The sequence below is a fragment of the Paramacrobiotus metropolitanus genome, unplaced genomic scaffold (genome assembly GCF_019649055.1).
Source record: "Paramacrobiotus metropolitanus isolate TYO unplaced genomic scaffold, Prichtersi_v1.0 Parri_scaffold0000112, whole genome shotgun sequence".
Taxonomy (NCBI): domain Eukaryota; kingdom Metazoa; phylum Tardigrada; class Eutardigrada; order Parachela; family Macrobiotidae; genus Paramacrobiotus; species Paramacrobiotus metropolitanus.
In genome coordinates this window covers 236,116-256,150 of record NW_026570332.1, presented here as the reverse complement: position 1 = coordinate 256,150, position 20,035 = coordinate 236,116, and the positions used below count along the sequence as shown (strand labels likewise).

At 40.3% G+C, this 20,035-nt stretch overlaps 4 protein-coding genes and 1 non-coding gene across 10 annotated transcripts; 3 read left to right on the top strand and 2 right to left on the bottom strand.

Annotated features, from left to right (window-relative positions):
* Nucleotides 1-431: 431 nt before the first annotated feature.
* Nucleotides 432-5,533, bottom strand: LOC129598002 (late secretory pathway protein AVL9 homolog). The gene is made up of 15 exons (XM_055495733.1): nt 5,055-5,533; nt 4,616-4,772; nt 4,372-4,460; nt 4,184-4,281; nt 4,095-4,128; nt 3,939-4,035; nt 3,215-3,294; nt 2,507-2,971; nt 2,290-2,427; nt 1,716-1,857; nt 1,603-1,650; nt 1,367-1,532; nt 1,212-1,265; nt 1,018-1,112; nt 432-906 (listed from the first exon to the last, which is right to left on the bottom strand). The coding sequence occupies exons 1-15, from the start codon at nt 5,121-5,123 to the stop codon at nt 860-862; spliced, it is 1,779 nt and encodes a 592-aa protein (XP_055351708.1). The 5' UTR covers nt 5,124-5,533; the 3' UTR covers nt 432-859.
* Nucleotides 5,509-10,445, top strand: LOC129598001 (putative polypeptide N-acetylgalactosaminyltransferase 10). 5 transcript variants are annotated; one of them, XM_055495729.1, is made up of 16 exons: nt 5,509-5,585; nt 5,926-6,788; nt 6,934-7,015; nt 7,335-7,479; nt 7,704-7,870; nt 8,024-8,212; nt 8,283-8,460; nt 8,633-8,750; nt 8,816-8,868; nt 8,932-8,948; nt 9,016-9,056; nt 9,118-9,205; nt 9,336-9,469; nt 9,532-9,642; nt 9,851-9,994; nt 10,077-10,445. In XM_055495729.1, the coding sequence occupies exons 2-16, from the start codon at nt 6,627-6,629 to the stop codon at nt 10,227-10,229; spliced, it is 1,782 nt and encodes a 593-aa protein (XP_055351704.1). In that variant the 5' UTR covers nt 5,509-5,585; nt 5,926-6,626; the 3' UTR covers nt 10,230-10,445. The 5 variants fall into 5 exon arrangements, with proteins under 5 accessions (XP_055351704.1, XP_055351707.1, XP_055351706.1 ...); XM_055495732.1 differs by lacking the exon at nt 5,509-5,585 and having other exon boundaries at nt 5,765-6,043; nt 6,145-6,788; XM_055495731.1 differs by lacking the exon at nt 5,509-5,585 and having other exon boundaries at nt 5,765-6,070; nt 6,145-6,788.
* Nucleotides 10,446-10,755: 310 nt separating this feature from the next.
* LOC129597979 (uncharacterized) lies at nt 10,756-12,549 on the top strand. 2 transcript variants are annotated; one of them, XM_055495695.1, is made up of 3 exons: nt 10,756-11,038; nt 11,551-11,721; nt 12,000-12,549. In XM_055495695.1, exons 1-3 carry the CDS (start codon nt 10,931-10,933, stop codon nt 12,249-12,251), a joined length of 531 nt encoding a protein of 176 aa, XP_055351670.1. In that variant the 5' UTR covers nt 10,756-10,930; the 3' UTR covers nt 12,252-12,549. The 2 variants fall into 2 exon arrangements, with proteins under 2 accessions (XP_055351670.1, XP_055351669.1); XM_055495694.1 differs by having other exon boundaries at nt 10,763-11,179.
* A 437-nt stretch (nt 12,550-12,986) lies between these two features.
* Trnay-gua (transfer RNA tyrosine (anticodon GUA)) lies at nt 12,987-13,076 on the top strand. Its single transcript is given in 2 exon segments — nt 12,987-13,023; nt 13,041-13,076. It is a non-coding gene; the product is annotated as a tRNA-Tyr (tRNA).
* A 165-nt stretch (nt 13,077-13,241) lies between these two features.
* LOC129597953 (DBH-like monooxygenase protein 2 homolog) lies at nt 13,242-18,035 on the bottom strand. The gene is made up of 13 exons (XM_055495660.1): nt 17,477-18,035; nt 17,085-17,243; nt 16,774-16,959; nt 16,179-16,265; nt 15,871-16,074; nt 15,663-15,762; nt 15,510-15,605; nt 15,304-15,377; nt 15,053-15,110; nt 14,763-14,887; nt 14,631-14,693; nt 14,392-14,528; nt 13,242-13,899 (listed from the first exon to the last, which is right to left on the bottom strand). The coding sequence occupies exons 1-13, from the start codon at nt 17,759-17,761 to the stop codon at nt 13,446-13,448; spliced, it is 2,028 nt and encodes a 675-aa protein (XP_055351635.1). The 5' UTR covers nt 17,762-18,035; the 3' UTR covers nt 13,242-13,445.
* Between the last annotated feature and the right edge of the window lie 2,000 nt (nt 18,036-20,035).

Genomic DNA, 20,035 nt, shown 5'->3' with positions numbered 1-20,035 from the left:
ACCACGGCTACGCAAATACTAATCGTAGCGACAAAAACAACACAGAACACTAACTGAAACAGAAGACGAACTTAACCAGTTAAGCATAAATCATTTTCGCCAAAGCTTGGCAGCCTTGGCCTTCACCAAAACCAGCAAGGCATCCAGAATGAAGAAGCACTATCATCTTGTAAAAACAAGTCGAAAGATGGCCGGAGTATGTCAAGCCAGAAAACGACATTATGATGAGAATTCCAGTCAAATCGATTACGATCAACATAATTGCTGAGCGACTGCAGCGTTCTTCGCCAAATCAATCTAAGCTGACCAATACTCCATTACGCCTTCTTCCACTACCTAATCGTCCGGTCTGATCACGGTTAACGATGTAAACGATTTCTCTCGAGTATTGCTGAAGAAAAAGAGACAAATTGAAAACGCTCAAAGACAGCACGCTGCAGTAAATTTAATTTTAGTCAATTATTACAACGGGACACTCAGAGATTAAATTTAAACACGAATACAGCGACCAGAAAAACATTTTCTTGACTAGCCAAAACCAACGGTAAAAATAACTGACCAACTAAAAAAATCTAAGTACTGCACTACGTACAAATCTGCCAAATCTCACATCATTCGTATAAAAAGACTGGTAAAATCTCCGAGACCAAAGGGATCCAATGGTGACCCCTCAAATGAGCCGAAGAAAATTCCCATCACTTATTAAAGAACAGTACAAAGCCTCTTTGCATCGATTACAAACTGTCCCCGCTCATTTCCGCTCCCATTTTCATCATCCGGGCCACCTCCATCCGGCTAAGGGAATGGTCCAATTTGCTTTTTTTCATACATACAGTAGCTGCACTCATGATATGGTCGACTAGCTCTCCTTCCGCAGACCAGCTACCCACGACGACACAACGCCGCCTACCGAAGGAAGAGCACAGAAGCGCGACCGATAAGCATATGTCCAAACAAGAAACTGCTAAAATTACGCTCGACCGATAACTGGCCGAGGCGCTTGCCCTTGGGACCTACCCCATGATTTGGTTGTCTGCGCCACCACTTTGCCAGTTTGGTTAACGACATCAACGGCTGCTGTAATCTTCTTTGCTCTCTCAGGAGTTATCATGCTGTAACCAATCGTACAAACAACACTTGATAAACCATCAGTGTTCAAGGTTCACAACACCGCACATATTTCATCGGAGACTCTTCCGGCAAATGCTTACCTGTTTACTCGGGCTTTTATATCACTGACACTGTACTGTCCCGAGCATGGATGTCTGCAACCAGACATGATACAAGGTTTCCAAAGAGAAACAATAAAAAAAAACCAAAAACCAGCTTCGCAGAGTTTTACAATAAGTTTTAATTTCAAATTTACCCGGTAACAAACTCATCCAGCTTGTCTACTGGATTTTCGTTCCAAATTCTGAAATTTTTTGTCTTTCTCCAAGCCGATATAAATGCATAATTATACTCATCTAGGGTTAATTTCTGGTTTTTGTCGAGAGCCGAGAATTTGGACGCCGTTCCCAACATCGCCATCACTACGGAACATATGTGTCTGTAAAATCTGATATTTCTGTATGTTGTGGACTATCAAGGATGCGATCTTACAGTATGTTCGAAACTGCGACCGAATCCATTCCTCGCCTCCCTCCCAACCTACAAGTATCACCCGTGCGTGACGGAAGCCATAAGAAAGTCTCATCCGGTCAACAATACCGTACCAGTTCCATGGAATGCATCGACCCGACTCGGCTCGTCGCAGACCATCTTCACCACATAATCAGCAAAGCGCAAATCCTCTGTGGTCAACTGCAGCTGCCGTTTAAGATTTGCCTCATACACCTCCACTTTACCTTCAACAACCTAAACATGCATATGTCCATTAGTTCATCATAACCGTACCAAACCCACTCCCTAAGAAGCTGGACCACAATAACTAATAATTCAGTTCTCACTTGTATTAAATTATTTCAACCAAAATGTTAATCACAAAATTAAAGTCAAAATTGTCGATATTGTAAACGTGTTAAAAAGACATGTAGATTGTACGCAGCGTTTTCAATTTTTTGAAACTTCTTTCAAATTACGCATTTATGCTGCAAAGAGTTGCGCAGCAGTAATTACAGTAAGGTTATTAAATGTCGAGAATGCCTGTCGGCACCGTGATGACTTCAGATAGTAAACATTCGGAAGGAGCTATTTAACTAGAATCTAGAGCGAATTTTCCACTCGACCGCTACAGGATGAAGGCCTGTATAACGGTGGTCAGCTGGGTATGTAAGCACACTCATTTACATCGACCAGTGCATCGGCAAACTTCTTATGATGATGCAGGAACAGCACGTTCGTTGCACCCACTACGAAGCCCGGGATCGATGGATCATTAACCAGATCGTAGTACGGTAAGGACAAATATGGATGGCAAACATATCCCTGTGAACAATTCAACACCCGCTGTCAAACTATCCTCTAATATTTCATTGATAAACTAGGCCAACGTGCACATACACACCTTGGTGAAGATTTCCAGCGGGAAACCATATTCATCTTTTCTGCTGAGAGAGGGTTTTATGGGATATGTCTTTATGCTTCTCTGCTCATCGGATGCCGAAGGTGTAGCTACTGCCGGTCCAGCTGATTTTCCCGGTACCAGGGAGGATACAGTGGGTTCTTCTTCTCCAATGGTCAAATGCGATTTCGAAAAATCCGGTGCTCCATCTTTCTCATCCGTCATCGTTAAAGCAGAATCAATTTCCGCTAACAGATCCATTTCAGAAACGTAGGAAAGCTGAGGCTGATCATCTGGGATAGGCGTGGTTACTGGCTGGACCGATATGTCAGTGTCCGGGAGCGACGGTGCAGAAACGTAGTGGCAGGCAGACTCCACTAGGCCGTGTTCCACCATTTCCGGGAACAAGGAAACGAGAGTCAGGATAGACGATGAGAGAATTTTTACGGGTGACGAATGGACCAAGACCTTAAAAGAATTGCTGAACTATCAGGGTGGAACAAAGAGAATTTAACGAAATACAGCCTTACATTGTTACAGAAATAAAATGTAATTATAAATTGAAATCCATGATTTGCAGAACAGTAAGACAAAATTCAGCCGAGAAGCGTATAAGTGACCAATTTGTATAGTTCCAAAGCGTTCAGGGTAATTGTGAAGCAAGGAAACGATTCGAATATCAAATCCAATAAAGATAATGTGAAAATTTACCTTTTTTTCCAACAGGAGGAGTTTAAATAAGACCAAAATCCGGTGCTTGAATCTGAGTACTAAATCTCTGACGGAAAGACCTAGAAAATAAATTTCTGTTAATAATCTCCAATCCTTCAGGTCACATTGCTGACCAGGGAACGTATTCCCTCAAGCATTCCGTTAATCCACTAAGTGCAATCTCAAGTGTTTAAAAAACCATTACATAACCCGGGCATCGATATAACGTATTACGGCAAAATCCCTATTTGGTCTAATTCTCCTATTTACATGTTCGATGAATTTAGCCTTAAAAGACCAAAGCAAAATGGAACCGAACCATGCTATAACAAAAAGCAAAAAATATCACCAAAAGCCAAAATCACGCACCGAGAGCTAGGGCGGATTCACAGAAACGATGAAAAGTATGAAGTAGATAAAAAAATCCTTTTCTGCATTGTGCATGATTAACCGGTTTTGAAGACAACATTGTAACTACATCTTAATTAATAAAAAAGGAGTACCAAAAGTAATGCCAGTCAATTACACAATTTTAACAAAACAAAATAAAATCCAAAAAGACGTTGACAATATTATTCTATCATTCAACACCCAAAAAACGGCGACCATTTTTCTGTCTTCAGCCTATTCGTGAAACAAACTAATTTGTATGAAAATATCCACCCATTTAAACCAAACAAATATGAAATACTGCAAAATAAATTCACCAACGTTATCAACTTACCAACAAAGATCTGGCTTTCATTCAACAATTTCTCGCTCATACTTTCATTGAGCTGGTTGTAAGTGTCTTCAAGGAGCTGCACTTTACTGAAGTCACGCTATAGAGCAAAAATTCAAAACGTTTTTGCCATTTCAGCGATTTTCCTGTCGTACGTACCTCTTCGAAATACGCATGCGTAATTAGGGCCAGTCTGTAAAAAGACGCATCAGCGAGGAAGAAAATGGCTACCGAACCCGGTTACTCACTTCGCCTCAATGATTCCGTATAAAGGCAGGCGACTAATCACACAGACACATTTTTGCACGGTTTCCCTTGTAACATCCGAGTCTTTACGCAATAATTTCTGCAAAAACCACTTTTTCTGTTGCAGGTGTATTTACGATAATAAATTATCCTGTCACTTTCCTAAAAAAAAATATAGAAATGCTCTTACGTCCGCTCCAATCTGCCTGTAGCACGACACCCCGAATACCGTCCGATTGAATGGATCCTCCAACGAGGGAAGATGGAAGTAGACGGTGTCTGAAAACAAAAAATTCAGGAATTACGTTATTGCAAACTAATACTCCCTCCACAATCGTAAGCAATCATTTGCCAGGCCGACTCTAAAACCATTTTTTCTAAATTTCCAATAAAAAATTATTTTTGCCGTTGCTGCTAAAGAATATCGTCTTCACCGCTTTGGTAATGATGCGCGCCATCCGGAAGCGCAAGCGATGGTAAATGCTTCCACAATTCTGGCAAGCCAAGTTCTGGACCCTCGTCCAGAGTTTTCTCACTCGAAGAATTTTCCGAAACAACCGTAGAAGGAAACGAAGGGAACGTATATTCCAGCTGAAACAATTAGAATATAGTGTAAACTCAAACAAATAAATGTTCGGAAAACCAGATAAGCAGAAAGATTAAAATCCCACTCCACCACACATTTTATACCGTACATAACTACCCAGAGCAGTTCAGAATAACGAAAAATTCGTTTTTTCAGCTTTCTGAGAATCAAACATGATCTAGTCGCCAGTGCGTGCAGACCACTAGTACTGGATTGTGATATTACGGTAATCAAACTGAAGACTAAATACGCTATTCTTTCTTGCTTTACGCTATTCTACCACACACCTGACATCCCTTCTTATGATGGAAACCCACGACCATCACATACGATACAACATTGCTGCTGGAATCCATCGCTAACACTGACACCACAAGATACCTCAAATACACAGGTTTGGCAGGTTCTCGTTGTCTTTCAATTGATAAATCAGGGAATTGAGAATTTCTACAGCGCACTCAAACATGGTTCACACACTCGAAACACCAAAATGTGGGACTGCGGACTACCACAAGAAATCCACAAGAAATTGTATAATATAGGACCATAAGGGTAATCCGTAATTCTCGACAAAGTTTCGCGAATAGTAGACATTCAGGCATTCTAACTTCTTCAGATCGGATGGTGAACGATATAAAAACAAGACTTTAAAAATTAATATCGAGGTTCAAAATTTATCAGTTTCAGTTTCTAATATCGTGTTTGTTGTTGTATTTTCAGAAGTCTCCGAAGCGAAATTCCACAGTCCAAATGGCAACTATAGTTACTAAACCCCACAAGACCACCAACCTTTAAACCTACTGTACAAGTACTACCGGGTACCAGTACCGGCTATATTCTCGACTACTTCAAAAGTTTAATTTAAAGCATACAGCTTCTTTCACCAATGATTTTTTAAATAAAGATTTAACGTTTGAAGCATGTATATATTATTGTTCATAAATAAGCAATACTTCATATGCGAAGTTTGTTAAAAATACCTATGTTCTAGCCCGGAAGATAGCACATGTATAATGTGTCCCCAGTGCCAGAAGGAGATCTTTGATTTGCTATTTTTGTGCGTTTACATTTTGCCGTCCCTTTCGCTATTATTGATGTAGTAGAATTAATTAATCGTTGTTTGGCAATGTTTGTGCTTATTATTTTTGAATTGGTTAGCCTGATTGTCAGCACGAAACGGAACCACTGTCTGGCATGTTGCGCACTTATCCATACGAATGACTATCCACACAGGACCACACTTCACAGCAATACACCGTCTACTCTGCAATACTTGGTCATCTGTGTGCTGTGGACGGCCGCGGTTTCTCAACAAGCTTTTGCTGCTAGTCAGCTAGTGCTAACCAAATATTTAAAATCATTTGTTTGAATTTGCAGTGGCGACGTTGACTTGAAGTGGTGAATTGACCGACCCATTTGGATATTTATTTCTTGCATTCACCACTACGGTTCACAATTGTTATCTTTACTGGCTTTGTTATTTTTGTGGAAGCAACCTGCAGGAAGCCTTGTCGAATATGATAATATCTTATGGTGCACGATTATTGAGGTGTTCCTCTTGCGGATGCTTGTCCGCTTTCAGTTCCATTTCGTATAGCTGTAACTCTTACACTTTTCTGGCCTATAGATCCTCATTTTAAAATTAGAAAGATATCACAAATCAGTAGCATGTTTGATGCGGGCGCTGTTTGGTAATATACTGCCGCGCCAGCTGTAGTTTCGTGCGAACAGCGACTTTTTATCGCGGTGAGGTTGCATCACACTTGTACAGCTGGCAGCCTGATACGGCGTGTGATACGGATACGGAATCCAGATCCCCTTCCGGTGTTCTTTCGTGGATCTCTATTTTATGAAAATCCATGCGTCGAAGAAGGATTGTACAGTGGCTTCGATACATCGCAGGCGCTGCGTGCTGCACATACTTTGTTTTCTTAACAGCAAGATATATTCAGACGAATAGATCGCAGGATGATAACTCCAATGAAATTCACATTTTCCCGGATGCTTCGGTCGATATTAACGTGAGCAAGGGCAGCATTGCGTATTGCTTAATGTTTATGTAGTTTTTGACATTGATGATTGGCCACTGAAAATATTTGTTTTTACAGATCAGTTGACAGGTCAAATAAGCATATTAATGTTAACTCTTGTTTGTCAATACTCTAGGCTGATCATGTTTCAACGGATCTGGGCAAAAAGATTGATTGGCATAATTATCAATTTATGAGCGATGAAAGCCGGAGACGAGGTATTTACATGCTCTGGCTGACTTTCTCAAACTTTCAAAATTCGATAAAAATTGTACATTTTTTTCCTCTTGAATGTCTCATAAAAGTTGCAAGTTTATCATGCAGCTGTTTTATTTAACGATAACTTATTGTTGTGTGTTTTACTTTGTACTGTGTAATGTACTACGATGAATTTTTGTGCTTATTTAGTTATTTGATTGAAACATAGTAGCATACCTAATTGGTAAATGCAGGTGCCAGCACTTATATTAATTTTCACAGTATACGACTGCTAATTAATAAGTGTCTCAAAGTAAACAAAAATAATTTTTATAACAGGCCCTGGTGAGCAAGGCAGCTCTGTTATGACTTCCGGGGATGAAGCCAGCAAGAAAGACCAGCTGTACAAGGAGAATGGCTTTAATGCGCTAGCAAGTGACAAAATAGCGTTGGATAGATCTGTCAAAGATATACGACATACAGGGTAATTTTTTCGTTCGCTTCGTAAAAAGCTTTCTTTTACCTCAGAAAGCATTGATTCATTAGGAAAACATTTTGAGTGGTCGGCAGATGCTGTGGCGCTTACTTAAACAGTTTTACACTGTGACATTGTACTGTACTTTTAGTTTGTTGAAACATTAAATTATTGTGCACAACCAGTAAGTTGCTCATTTGTAGAGCATTCGTTTTTAATTTTATTTTTTTCAGGTGCAAAACGAAGTTATACTACGAGCACTTGCCATCGGTTAGCGTCATTGTGCCATTTCATAATGAGCACTTTTCAACACTCATTCGTACTGCCACTTCGGTGCTAAACCGATCACCGGAACATTTGATCAAAGAAATAATTTTGGTTGATGATTTCAGCTCAAAAGGTACAATCATGGTTTTGTATTCAGAAGAGTACAGTATACGTATTTAGTTAGTACGTTGCTGCGGAAGTTGATTTAATGTGCGAATAACGTTGGGAGCCTTTGAAGTTATTGCCTCTGACAATTTGCTAATTCTCGACACTTGGTGCAATTTAGAAGCGCTCAAGGATAGCCTCGATGCGTATCTGCAAGAGCATCTTCCGAAGGTTCGCGTAGTGCGCGCTCCAAAACGCGAAGGATTGATCCGCGCTCGTCTTTTGGGGGCGAAAGCTGCTACCGGCGCGGTGCTGATTTTTTTGGATTCACATTCAGAAGCTAATACGAATTGGTTGCCTCCTTTGCTTGGTGAATTATATTCGTTGTGTTAGAGTTTGACAATTGACACCTTGTAACTTGAGTTTTTCCGTTTCTGTAGAACCGATTGCTGAGGATTACCGGACCGCGACTTGCCCGTTCATCGACATTATTGACTATGAAACGTTTGAATATCGCGCCCAGGATGAAGGCGCACGCGGCGCTTTTGACTGGGAGCTGTATTATAAACGCTTACCATTACTGCCGGAAGATTTGAAGAATCCAACGGAGCCTTTCAAGTGAGTACTTCATAATTATGTAGTTTCTGCTGGTGTGACTATAATTTTCTAATAAATTAATTCAAAGATTGCGTGTTTACTTTGACCTCAAAATTAGAATTTAGTCACTTTTTCGATCAAAGGTTATTGCTGGAATCTCTGTTTCTATAATTGTTTTGCATCTGTATAACAGGAGTCCCGTAATGGCTGGAGGCTTATTTGCGATTAGTCGAAAATTTTTCTGGGAGTTGGGAGGGTACGATGAAGGCCTGGACGTGTGGGGCGGAGAGCAGTACGAATTAAGTTTTAAGGTTGGGTACCATTTGGCAGTGAATCGTTTGTTACGACAATGAAGGATTCTTTTTTCCCATTTCAGATATGGCAGTGCGGAGGCAAACTTGTGGATACTCCCTGCAGTAGAGTTGGACAGTAAGTTGCCGCATGCTTTGTTTATCTTCGAACAATATAAATGAGTATTCATTGTTATTGTAGTATCTACAGGAAGTTCGGTAAGTATCGCGGTCACGGTCACTGATTTCACTCTAGGATTATGACGTCTACCCTTGGATTTCATAGCCCCGTTCTCCAATCCTGGTGTCGGTGATTTCGTTGGTCGTGTAAGTTTATATCGTGAATTAAATTTTCTTGGTTTGGAATGAATACTTTGGTTTGATACAGAATTACCGTCGCGTGGCGGAAGTATGGATGGACGAGTACGCTGAGTTCGTTTACAAAAAGCGCCCCCATTACAAGCATATCGATGCAGGTAACTGTTAGTCTGTTATTACAATCTTTTGCAAGCAGGTTGCCGTATTGAGATTTAGTTCGGTCTGGCCTTTTTTCCGTAGATTTTTTTTCACCGGTTAGTGTTCGTTGATGGCCGATATTATTTTTAGGAGACCTTTCGAAACAGCGAGCTCTGCGGGAGAATTTAAAATGCAAATCGTTCAAATGGTTTATGACAGAGGTTGCTTTCGATCAAATGGAACGGTATCCACCGATAGAACCACCTGATTTTGCATGGGGCGAAGTGAGATCTACAAGCTCTAAATGCTGTAAATATTGCATTGACGTATCACTTTGTGATTTCAGATTCGGAATGTTGGCGGCAATTTATGTATCGATACCAGATTTAAAAGCCAAAATGACCGTTTCAACCTTGAACCGTGCATCAAAGATAATGCGGATAATGGAGGAGAACAGGTCATTAGTGATTTTGAAGCAACAGATTAAAATGAATCTTGATCAGCACGTGGTAGACAGTGTTCTTGACCTTTATGTACTATGAGTACATGCCCGGTATGGCAAGGTATAAAATTATTCGCATAAATTAAGCGGTATTTTTGTCTTATTAGTTGTGGAGAGTTTCCGCTTATTCCTTTGTTTGTTAATGCATTGTTTTCTTTCGTAGTCTTTCGTATTAACGTGGCATAAGGACATTCGCCCACGAGGACGCGCTGTATGCTTCGATGTTTCTTCGAGCGACAACAAAACACCGGTGATATTGTACAACTGTCACAATATGCAAGGAAACCAACAGTGGAAATATAATTCGGTATGGTTTACGTCTATGATCTATCGGCATGGTTAAGTGCCGCATGAGCTAACTGTGATATCTTGGATAATTGGAATTGCAGGATACAAAGAGTTTATTTCATCCCGTGTCAAGCAAATGCCTAGACTGTGATACTGAACGGAAGGAGATCTTCGTTAATGAATGCGACAGATCGAAATTAAGCCAGCAATGGCTGTTCGAAAATTATAACGTAACGCTGCTTTTAAAGTTGTGATTTTGTGCCATAATTAATATGGAATAGTAGTTTGTTATTGTGCTGCAACTTGCAAGTGCTTGTCACAAGTTTATTGCTGTGAATGCATATGTGCCTTTCCTGCGTAAATCGTTCGGTATTGTTCCTGGTTCGTTCTTGTAATTTTACAATATTGTTGTTTTTTGTTTAATAATGTTGGTTATTCGAATGGAAACTGGAAAGTGGGAAAACGTTAAAAGTCATGATGACGTATGCTCGTACTACGACTGCTTGTACTCTATCTTGGTACAAAGAACACTACAGTACTGTACTTATGTTGCTGCTGAATGCCGATTATATGGATTACCAAAAAATTTCGCATATACCATAAATCAGGGTAAAAAACAAGCATTAGTTGTTTGAAATATAAAAAAGCATATGCAACGGAAGTGAAATTTAAGGTAAAAAAAAGCATGGCCACTTGCTTTGTCCTGATACCGGCCTAACATGGGATGGTCTCCTGTAGTAGTCACGATGCACGTGAGCGCTTGCAGCCTTGCGCTTGCAACGCATTCCAAGACGCTTTCACTCGGTTTGGTATTTTTTAATTGCTCCTCACAGTCAGTCCTCACCATCAGGAGTCGCAAAACGTACTTCGAGAACTGCTTTTTTTTTGTAATTTTGTTGTTGTGATCTTTTCGGTTTATGACAAGCTCTCAATTTAAAGTTAAATTCGAATTTATATGTGTTATTGTAATGGAATTTTGAGATATTTCACAATCCGACAAGAGCAGGCTGAACAGCTGATACAGGATACTGGCAGTGGAGGCTCACCAATAGCGGAACCCTATGTGTGTAGGAATTTTCCCGTTTTTTTAAGCTTTCTGGAGCGAAGCGAATTTGGAATAAGTGGATTAAATTGGGGGCTTTCGTATTTTCCGTTTTACTTTCCTGTTGGATTACGTTCTGTGTGGTCACTTAAATTAACTGAGGTAAGTCGTTTCTTACAATAAATTAAGGTAAACAAATACATAGAGTAGGTCTGATTCACCGTCTGAGCGTATCTTCGAGGCATTAGTAGTTTACACTGGGAATTACGATCTCATTGAGTAGGTTTGTCAGGCAGCGTTAGGTTATCGCATGGCAGGATTAATTAAATTAATGATGGAGGATTGTTGGAGACGGATGGTTCATTTTGGGCATAATGCAAAGAAGCAATATGGTTTTAACATATAGATATTTTATATTTTACTGACTTACATTACGTGAGTGACTCGTGTACAGAAGTGGCTTCCATCTGATCGCATTGAGCAAAACTTGTGGCATGTGCAGGCTTTATAGTTGCAGTTTTTGTTGATTTCAGGAAATGGCTTCGCGTCGAGATTTGGAGGCTGGTAGGCCAGGAGAACGTGCCAGATTGCTGGGAAATGACTCCGATGACGACATGATCGGCGTGCCACGAGGGAGTGCGCGTACCACAGCGCCTGACGACAAAGTGGCCGGAGTACAGCAGCAAGTCCAAGGCGTTATGGGTGTAAGCCGCGAAAGGATGTAGTGAACAACAGAGTAGTACTTTAAGTAATCTTAACCAGTGTTTATTGGGGATGCTTGTAAGATACTCCATAATCCGTTAGCTGTGCGAGGCCTTCTGCAAGCGTTATCGCAGTATATTAATTTTAATTCTCTGTTTATCGCTTAATATTTTGGTTACGCACAGCTTTTTTTCTGGTTTATTTTTTCTTATCATCTGTTTTAATTAGGTTTTATTTTTTAATGCGCGAGAGAATCAAAATAGTTCTGCCTCCTTTGCAGGTGATGCAGGATAACATTAACCGGATTTTGGAGCGCGGAGAACGACTGGATGATCTGGAAGAGCGTTCAGACAATTTGAATGTTAATGCCGACCATTTCCGCCGGGGCGCGACGCAAGTCCGACGTCGCATGTGGTGGCAGAATTGCCGAATGCGAATCATCATCCTCATAGTCATCCTGATTATTATTGGAATTATTGTGGCCGTTGTGGTGACGCAGGTCAAACCGAAGAATGCCTCAGCGGTTACCTGAACAGTTAACTGCGTTCTTCTTTGATTTATACGTGTTTTAGCGTTTCCGTTTTATCGATGATCTTGTAATTAAAGGATGATTTTGATAGTTTGTATTCTATGATTATCTGCTTTGCATCTTTTTGTTGATTTTTATTTGCAGTTACTCATAAGTCGTTTGCGCTGTGGTGTCTTTATTATACGCGTATTAGTTCGCCTTTGTTTTATTTCTTTTATTACCGTATTGCTGAGCGCTCTGGTCGCGGATACTCATATCCTTGCTCATATTTACGATATTAGTTTTAATAATAAAATTTGCAACAACCTAAATATGTCGATATTTCGTGCATGCACGGATTGTCTGAAGGCGAGACTGTAAAATCGGGCGATTTAAACCACATTCCCCGAATCCCGCAAATTTTTTTAAAATCGTAAGCAGCGTTTTCCTTAGAAATTTATCGAAGGCTGGAGTTCTTACTAACCTTCAATTTCTATGTGCGATATTATTATTATTTAAAATACGTAAGCAGCGTTTTCCTTAGAAATTTATCGAAGGCTGGAGTTCTTACTAACCTTCAATTTCTATGTGCGATATTATTATTATTTAAAAGCAGCGGTACGACTGCTTCAGTACAAAAATCGGTTTGCTTCGCTTTTTGGATTGTACCGCCGACATCAACTGGAATTACGATATTTACTACTTAACGATTTTAATTTTTGCATTTAGTTGCTTAAACAGTTTCGTGTTATCGTGCAACCGACGATAGCTCAGTTGGCAGAGCGGACGGCTGTAGAGACATAAGCATCAGATACCGTCAGGTCCTGAGTTCAATTCTCAGTCGTCGGAAAATTTTTTTTAGTCGAGATAACGCTAGACACGGTTATTATCTTTTTGTAATAATTCAAAACCAGATATTCAAACGAAATCAAAATAACTAGATTTACTAGCAAACAGTTAGCCACAGTGTGGTTATTTCGGTTTTAATAACTTGTTGCATTTGCCGTACGCGTATTTATTACATAAAATATAAGAACTACAGTACTTTATTGTGCGAAGCAACAGGAAAGGAGAATGCACCGTACATATAACTGTTATTACAAAGTTTTGGATAAGGGAAGGAGAAGAAAACCGGCCAGAAGAAAACGCAAAAATAAGTCACTTTGAGACGTTTATATACGTGCGTTTACAGTCAGGTACAATAAAAGTCGTACACAATCAACGCACATGACATAAGCCGCAAATAGATGTGTAGATGGTGTGTATCGACGAAACACCATTCGGTTTCTGTTTTGTCGCATTCGATATTATTTTCGCATCAGCAGTGCTGTTGCTTTGTCCGTTAGTGCCCAGTCCGGAAGAACACTGCGCCCCACTATCCACGGCCAGAGGTGTAAAATGCAAAACCGACTGTGGAGCGAAACGAGGACCAGTCAAATTCGCTCCAGTAATTTTGCACGTTGCAAATCCATCAGAAGTATCGTAGGCGTTTTGTAAAGTTTGAATTTTTTCAGGCGTCCACGAAAAATTAGCCAGAGCCCGCCTGATTACCGGATGCAAAGCCATTATTTCCGTATATCTGTCCATCTCGGTATATGCGATTGTTCCGTTTGGTGCGGTTGGATCGGTGCCGATAGCGTTCCGCTGCTGTTGCGCCCGGAGAGCTTGTAAACTGCCAAGGCAGGGAATGTTTACGTGCGATAATGCAGGAAATGACTCACAAAAAAGGGGAAATGTACCAGTACGACGGTAAAATGATAATGTTAATAAATTACTGTAAGTACCATACTTACGAAACGTTAACACCAGCAGTAATTACAGTGCGATACGCTTGTCGTACGGCGTCGTGATCAAATTAAACACAAGAATATGTACATACATACTAAGGAGCAAGGAGAAAGTGCCGTACAGAAAAAAATTCTTCAAAACTTACAAACAATTTTCATCGTTTTGATAAGTTATGTCCCAAGCCGGAAAACTCCGAATGGTTATGCGCATACGCCAAACATATGGAATGTCAACCACAAATTTAATGTGATCTGTGTTTGGCTAAAAAGTGAGCGCCACTGTGCAGTTTGTAGCGCGCATAGTTATACATATATTGCGCTCAAATTAACAAAACTAGGAAATGTCAAGGAAGAGCGGGCTCACTTAGAAGACTTACGTCTGAATCGCATCTGGTATGGCCAGGAAATTAACAGCGGTGTCGACAGCGTAGGAAGATTGGCATGAGCTCAAATTGGTTTTTGGATAATAATAAAGTACCCCAAAACACATTTCATCGGAAGTCGCCATACCGCCCTATATAAAGGTATGTTTGACTTTGATTGAACGATTAATTAATACCACACGCTAATTAAAGACGTATTTCGACTTCTGTTAGCAAGTTTTATACTCACGTACAAAGACTGCCGTGTTTCCAGGAGCATTATTTGAGTACTCGCACTGGAATATCAGTTGATCACCCTGGAAAAATACAGGACATGGATTGTGGGGTTTCGAAATCATGTCAAAGAAAATGAAGACAGCTATTACCTGCTCCAGTTTTCGCACGGGATTGATTCCTCTAGCTTCTTGGTAGTTGAAATCGTAATGGTTGTCCTCCGAAAGTACCGGCAGCTCAGTATTGTTTCTAATATGGCGGACACGCAGTTTCCTACCTTATGGGTCGAACGATAATGCTTATTATTTACCAAACAACCACAAAATATAATAGCAAATCTAATATGCAAATGCGCAGACTAATCAGGACATGATGTGCATCGAGCTGCTTGATTCTTTTATTACTTTTTGCGTTGTACGTACGTAAGCACAAATGCACTTACCAAGAAGATGGCTGTGGAGAATTATTTTGAATGCAGAAACGCCATCCGCTGGTAATAACTGAAATGGCCCCATTGAAAAACAGTAACGACAATTACGAGTACTAGCAAAAAAACACATAATGTTTATGTTTTAGCTGCTTTTAAACTTACATTGCCGGAATTTTATAACTCAATCGCTTTTCCATTAATTAATTAACGCACATGTCAGTTGTCAGCACCGGTCATCTAATACTTGCTCAGTCTGTACTTACGTCACGTGTGCAACTGTCCGAACAAACCCCGAATTGTCGAAATGATATGGCCCCAGGGGGGATGATCATTGTATCTGAAGAAAATAATTGGTGACAATGAAAAAGATGAATTACATAAATAATCGAAAGTGATAAGTAAATATTTCATGTTCCGTTGTCCATACAGAATTCTGGTTTGTAGTGAGTTAGTGAAAACGAAGACGTACCTTCAAAACTACTACTGCCAAGGGTCATGATCCCCACATCATACTTGCGTAGTTTATCCGTTAACTGGAAGTTCATCCCAGAGCTGTCCATCCTGCCTGTTAAATTAACATCTTCAAGTAGGCACCAGGATACGATGCATGGATTGTACTTACGTTTTCCGAATGGATTGTTGTAATGCATTTCAATGTAGACAAAGCGACCATTTAATTCCGGACCGATCGGAAGCCCAGCCTCCTCCGGAAAATTTACGTCCTGAACGAAAATATGTAAGATTCATCAAATTCCATAAACGGTTGCTCAGTGCATTTATAGTGAATATCACAAGTCCAACGAAGAGTTTTAATGACCTTGTCATCTTACCGATCCACCAACGGCCCAAGCCGAAAGTATTGTAGCGCAATGTGTTATCAGCTGTATTCCGGGCAGAAGATTAGGATCGCTGGTGTTTTGTGTCATACAGGTAAATTTCTTCGGTCCAAAAGAATCCGTTATGGAGTCGTCGCATAAGTACATCATCATATGATGCACTAAATCGATGTTGCCATCATCGATTTTGGGCACAGTCTACAGATACAAATTAATTTTCCAGCGATACCCATCGGTTTACTGGTAACTTGATCAAATTCTTCTGGTTGAGCTCAAAAAGCATTGCGTAATGAATCAATCACCTTCACAAGTTGGTATTTCTTCTGGAATTCTGGAATGAGAGCCAATTCACAATGATACATGGAAGTGACCCCTTCCGGTATAATAACCTGTTGCAACCAATCTGATTAACTGGGCCGGGTATACGTGCGCCGTACTGTGCTTACATAAAAACAGAAAACTTCAATCCTACGTGCATTTTGCAAGCCAAATGTCCAAAAATTTTTGTTGTGATTAATACATATGCCTCTACTTGGCCAGAAACAAGTGATAACTAACCAATTTCATGATTTTGCCAGACTAAAATTGGTCGCAGATTTCTTTAAGAGCTTAAACGTGTTTCCATGTACAGCTTATTTTGTAAGCTTACAAGCAAATTTAGTTTTCGAGGAGAGATACATCTATAGATTAAAAATTTTTCGAGGCACTGTAATTATCCTTATATTTGGCAGCACAGCAATTACCGATCATTTTGAGAGTGTAACACACTGCTTATTTTATATTAACGATAAGTCAGTAGGCTCAGTATTGTACATTGGGTGAATGACAGCACTGCATAGTGCACAATAATCCTGGTGTAATGTTATATACGAGTACATGTACAAGTGCTGTACTTACAGCGTCAACAAGCACATTCCAGTTTTTAACGATTGGTGGGCTTATCGCTGCTCCCATTTTTCTTACGGCCAAAGATTTGTCGAGCAGGATTAAGCTGCGAGAACCGCGAAAAAAATGCATTGCCGGGTGCAGGTAATCAACAGGTTGGTCGCGTCCCAGAGAAAATATCACCCGCATGGTGTCTTGCTGTGTAAACCAAGCAGACGGATCAGAGTAAAAACACGTACCCGTAGTATTAAAAAGCTTTTGTTGTGGACATATCACCGTTCATAAAAAAATCAAAACCGAAAAAAGCCATTGACAATCCTCACAGTAATGGGGCGGTCCATCGAATCACACGTGTCCAATTTCCGCCGGACACGAACGGCGAGATGCGTAGCGTTTCTATTCGCACTCAACAACGTCCAGTCTTGCTGCTTGTCCAGCTGTAGTTGTACGCTGGCAGGTTGCGAAACTGTGATAAACCTATCCTAAAGTATTAGCAAGCCTGTTTAGCAGACGATGCTTTCCTAAGGACCCATCATTTTAATTTCCTGCTTGCTTGTGCAGAAAAACGAAATTTAAACTTGAAAATTATTGCCACTGTTATATACATTTTGCCAGTGGCGCCTAGATAAATGGTAAAATACTAAAATGTATTCTATGATGCCATATGCATATATTAATTTATATATAGATACAACAGTAAATACTCAATACGTACCGTCACATTGGCTTGACCTGTGTGGTTGTCCACGAATGCAAATAATACATCCGATTGGTCCATACCTCCGTTAGGCGAGAATCCAAAACCCAGCCAGCCGGATGTTTTGGCGCTGAGATGCAGATCAATATAGTCATCCACAAAATTCCATTTTAAATAATACTCATTTTCTTTGTTTAAGAGCACTTCCTGTTCGAATTCCTGAGCAGCTGACGACATGCTTATGGAAATAATTCTCATAAGATTGTAGAATAATCCGCACACCGCAGCATCTGAATGACGCATTCTGACCAATTTATTTTTAAAATATGGTGTAATTTTAAAATTTGATCCTTTAAACAGACAGAAACTGCTGCACAGAGAAAGACCAACGACTGCTCACACTTTCACCGTAAGAAAAAACAACTGACAGGCTTAAGTTGCAAGCCACTTTCACTGCCGATATTATTGATACGTAATTAACAATTACTGCACAACGAAATTCTAACCCGTTGTTTCTTTTGCGCCTCTGGATACGATTAAATTCATCTTCTTTACAGTGTCGTATTGACAATAAAAATTCTCTTTGATCAATAGCCAGCATGTATGCCAGAAATCTCGTTCGTCTAGACTGTTGGAGCATGACAACGTGTGCAGAGAAGTTCACGTCCGCATCGACGGCATTTTAGATCCGAATTATGGAAATCTATGGGTAATGAGTAGGTACTCGAACTACTGACAAATTATTAAATTTGCCGGTAGTAAAAGCGCCACAATGGGTACTCGCTGTTGTCATATAACGGCAAACCGGCGTGAATACGAAAGCAGCAGTAGTAATACAACTCTCAAGAACGCATTAACGTTACGTTCCACATGTTTTGCAAGTATGAATTGCGGAATCGCCGGCAGCATTCTCACAACCCACATCGTAGTAGGTTTTTTTAATATTCCACATACCAGTGATGAGTGTTCGAAAAAATACAATAACATTACACATGTTATTAATTGTTCTGCACCTGCAGTTTTACAATCTACTATCCAGTATCTGATACCTTATAACTCGTGGTTAATGTTTCCTGAAGGCTAAAACAAGTACCGTCAGGATAAACTTTTCCAGTTCCAAAAATCCTTCAAAGGTGAAGCCCCTCCGAATGTGAGAGATCGTGTAATATGCTTTCAGTGTTATCGTCCAAATTTGAGGACAGCTAGCAAATTTTGCGCTATTGCCGATCATCTATAATGTCCATACTTCAATCGTAATTCGGAGTACAATAGATAGACAGAGTACAACAGATACCTACGAGTACCAACAATCGCAGAAAAAGTGTGTACGCGAGTCAGCTTTGTTGTAGCATTTTTTGTTGTTATTCTCGGAAGTATCGACGCGAAAAGGTTTAAGGAAAATGTTGTATTTCGAAAAACTTGTTGTAGATCGATGTTGTAGGAGCGAGGGGCTTTCCTTCTTCCTATAACAATCGTAGCAAACCGGCCAATGGGCAGTTTTGCCAGAATCACCATAAAAGAATTATATGTGTAGCTTTGCATGCAGTTAATGGTGGTGAATGCGAATACAAACTTGAAACCGCACTGACCAAACTGCACAGTAGGTAGAATTATTGATTTTTCGAAAATGATAAGCCGCTTAATAAAATGGCCATGGTCGCTTATTAATATTTTGCGAGCTCTGTTATTTATTATGCGCCTTTCACTGGCCACCTTTTATTGCAGACGTTTTGCGTTATTTAGTCACATCAAAGTTCAAACTGTGTTACCCCACTGCATAGTTAAAATCGTATTGCATTTTTTGATTTACATAACTGATTATACCGTAGTAACTGCATCTCTGCTATGATAGTTTTTTTTATAGATATCCCATGCGACCATGATTGAAATACTGATTTGGGAACATTTCCGTATGATGTTACAAAATAAAATCCTGCTTCCGCTTATTAATAATTAGAATAAGCGGGATATCTCCGCCTATCACGCCTCTGCTGGGCTGGGTCAGATTTCAGTTGTGGTCAAAGTATGGTCGGGAAGTGTTGTACGAGTAATAAGCAAAATTTTTACAACGTTGCTACAACATCCGGGAAACTACGACTACGATTGTTGTAATCGCAGTTCTGTAACAGATAAGCACGAGGAGATCACGAGTGATGCTTTATTGACAAATAAAGGGGAGCAATGCTGCGTAATAGCAGGAAAGCAAGAACATAGCCGTGATGGCCAAGCAAGTGTGTGCTCGAAAAGCTCTTGAGCGTCCGTCAAGGCATGAAAGAAGCAACTGGCGGCAAGCACGTGCTGTGTGCCATCAGCTGTGTGATGATGCGCAGACTGGACTCTATCCAACGCGAGCGTATGAACGCTGAGTCATACTGCGAAAGAGGAACGAGAGAGCAAGTGTGGCTCAGTGTATGCGCTGCGTATATCCGCTTCAGCGGATGAGTGCAGTGCAGCAGCACACGTACGTACAGTGAGAGAGGTGGTAACGGCAAGCAATGGTGCAAGTACGTCCTGTGTGGACCGTACGCACCAGGCGCAGTCGTACGCCTCTGACAGTTCCCATTTTAAGACTACGAT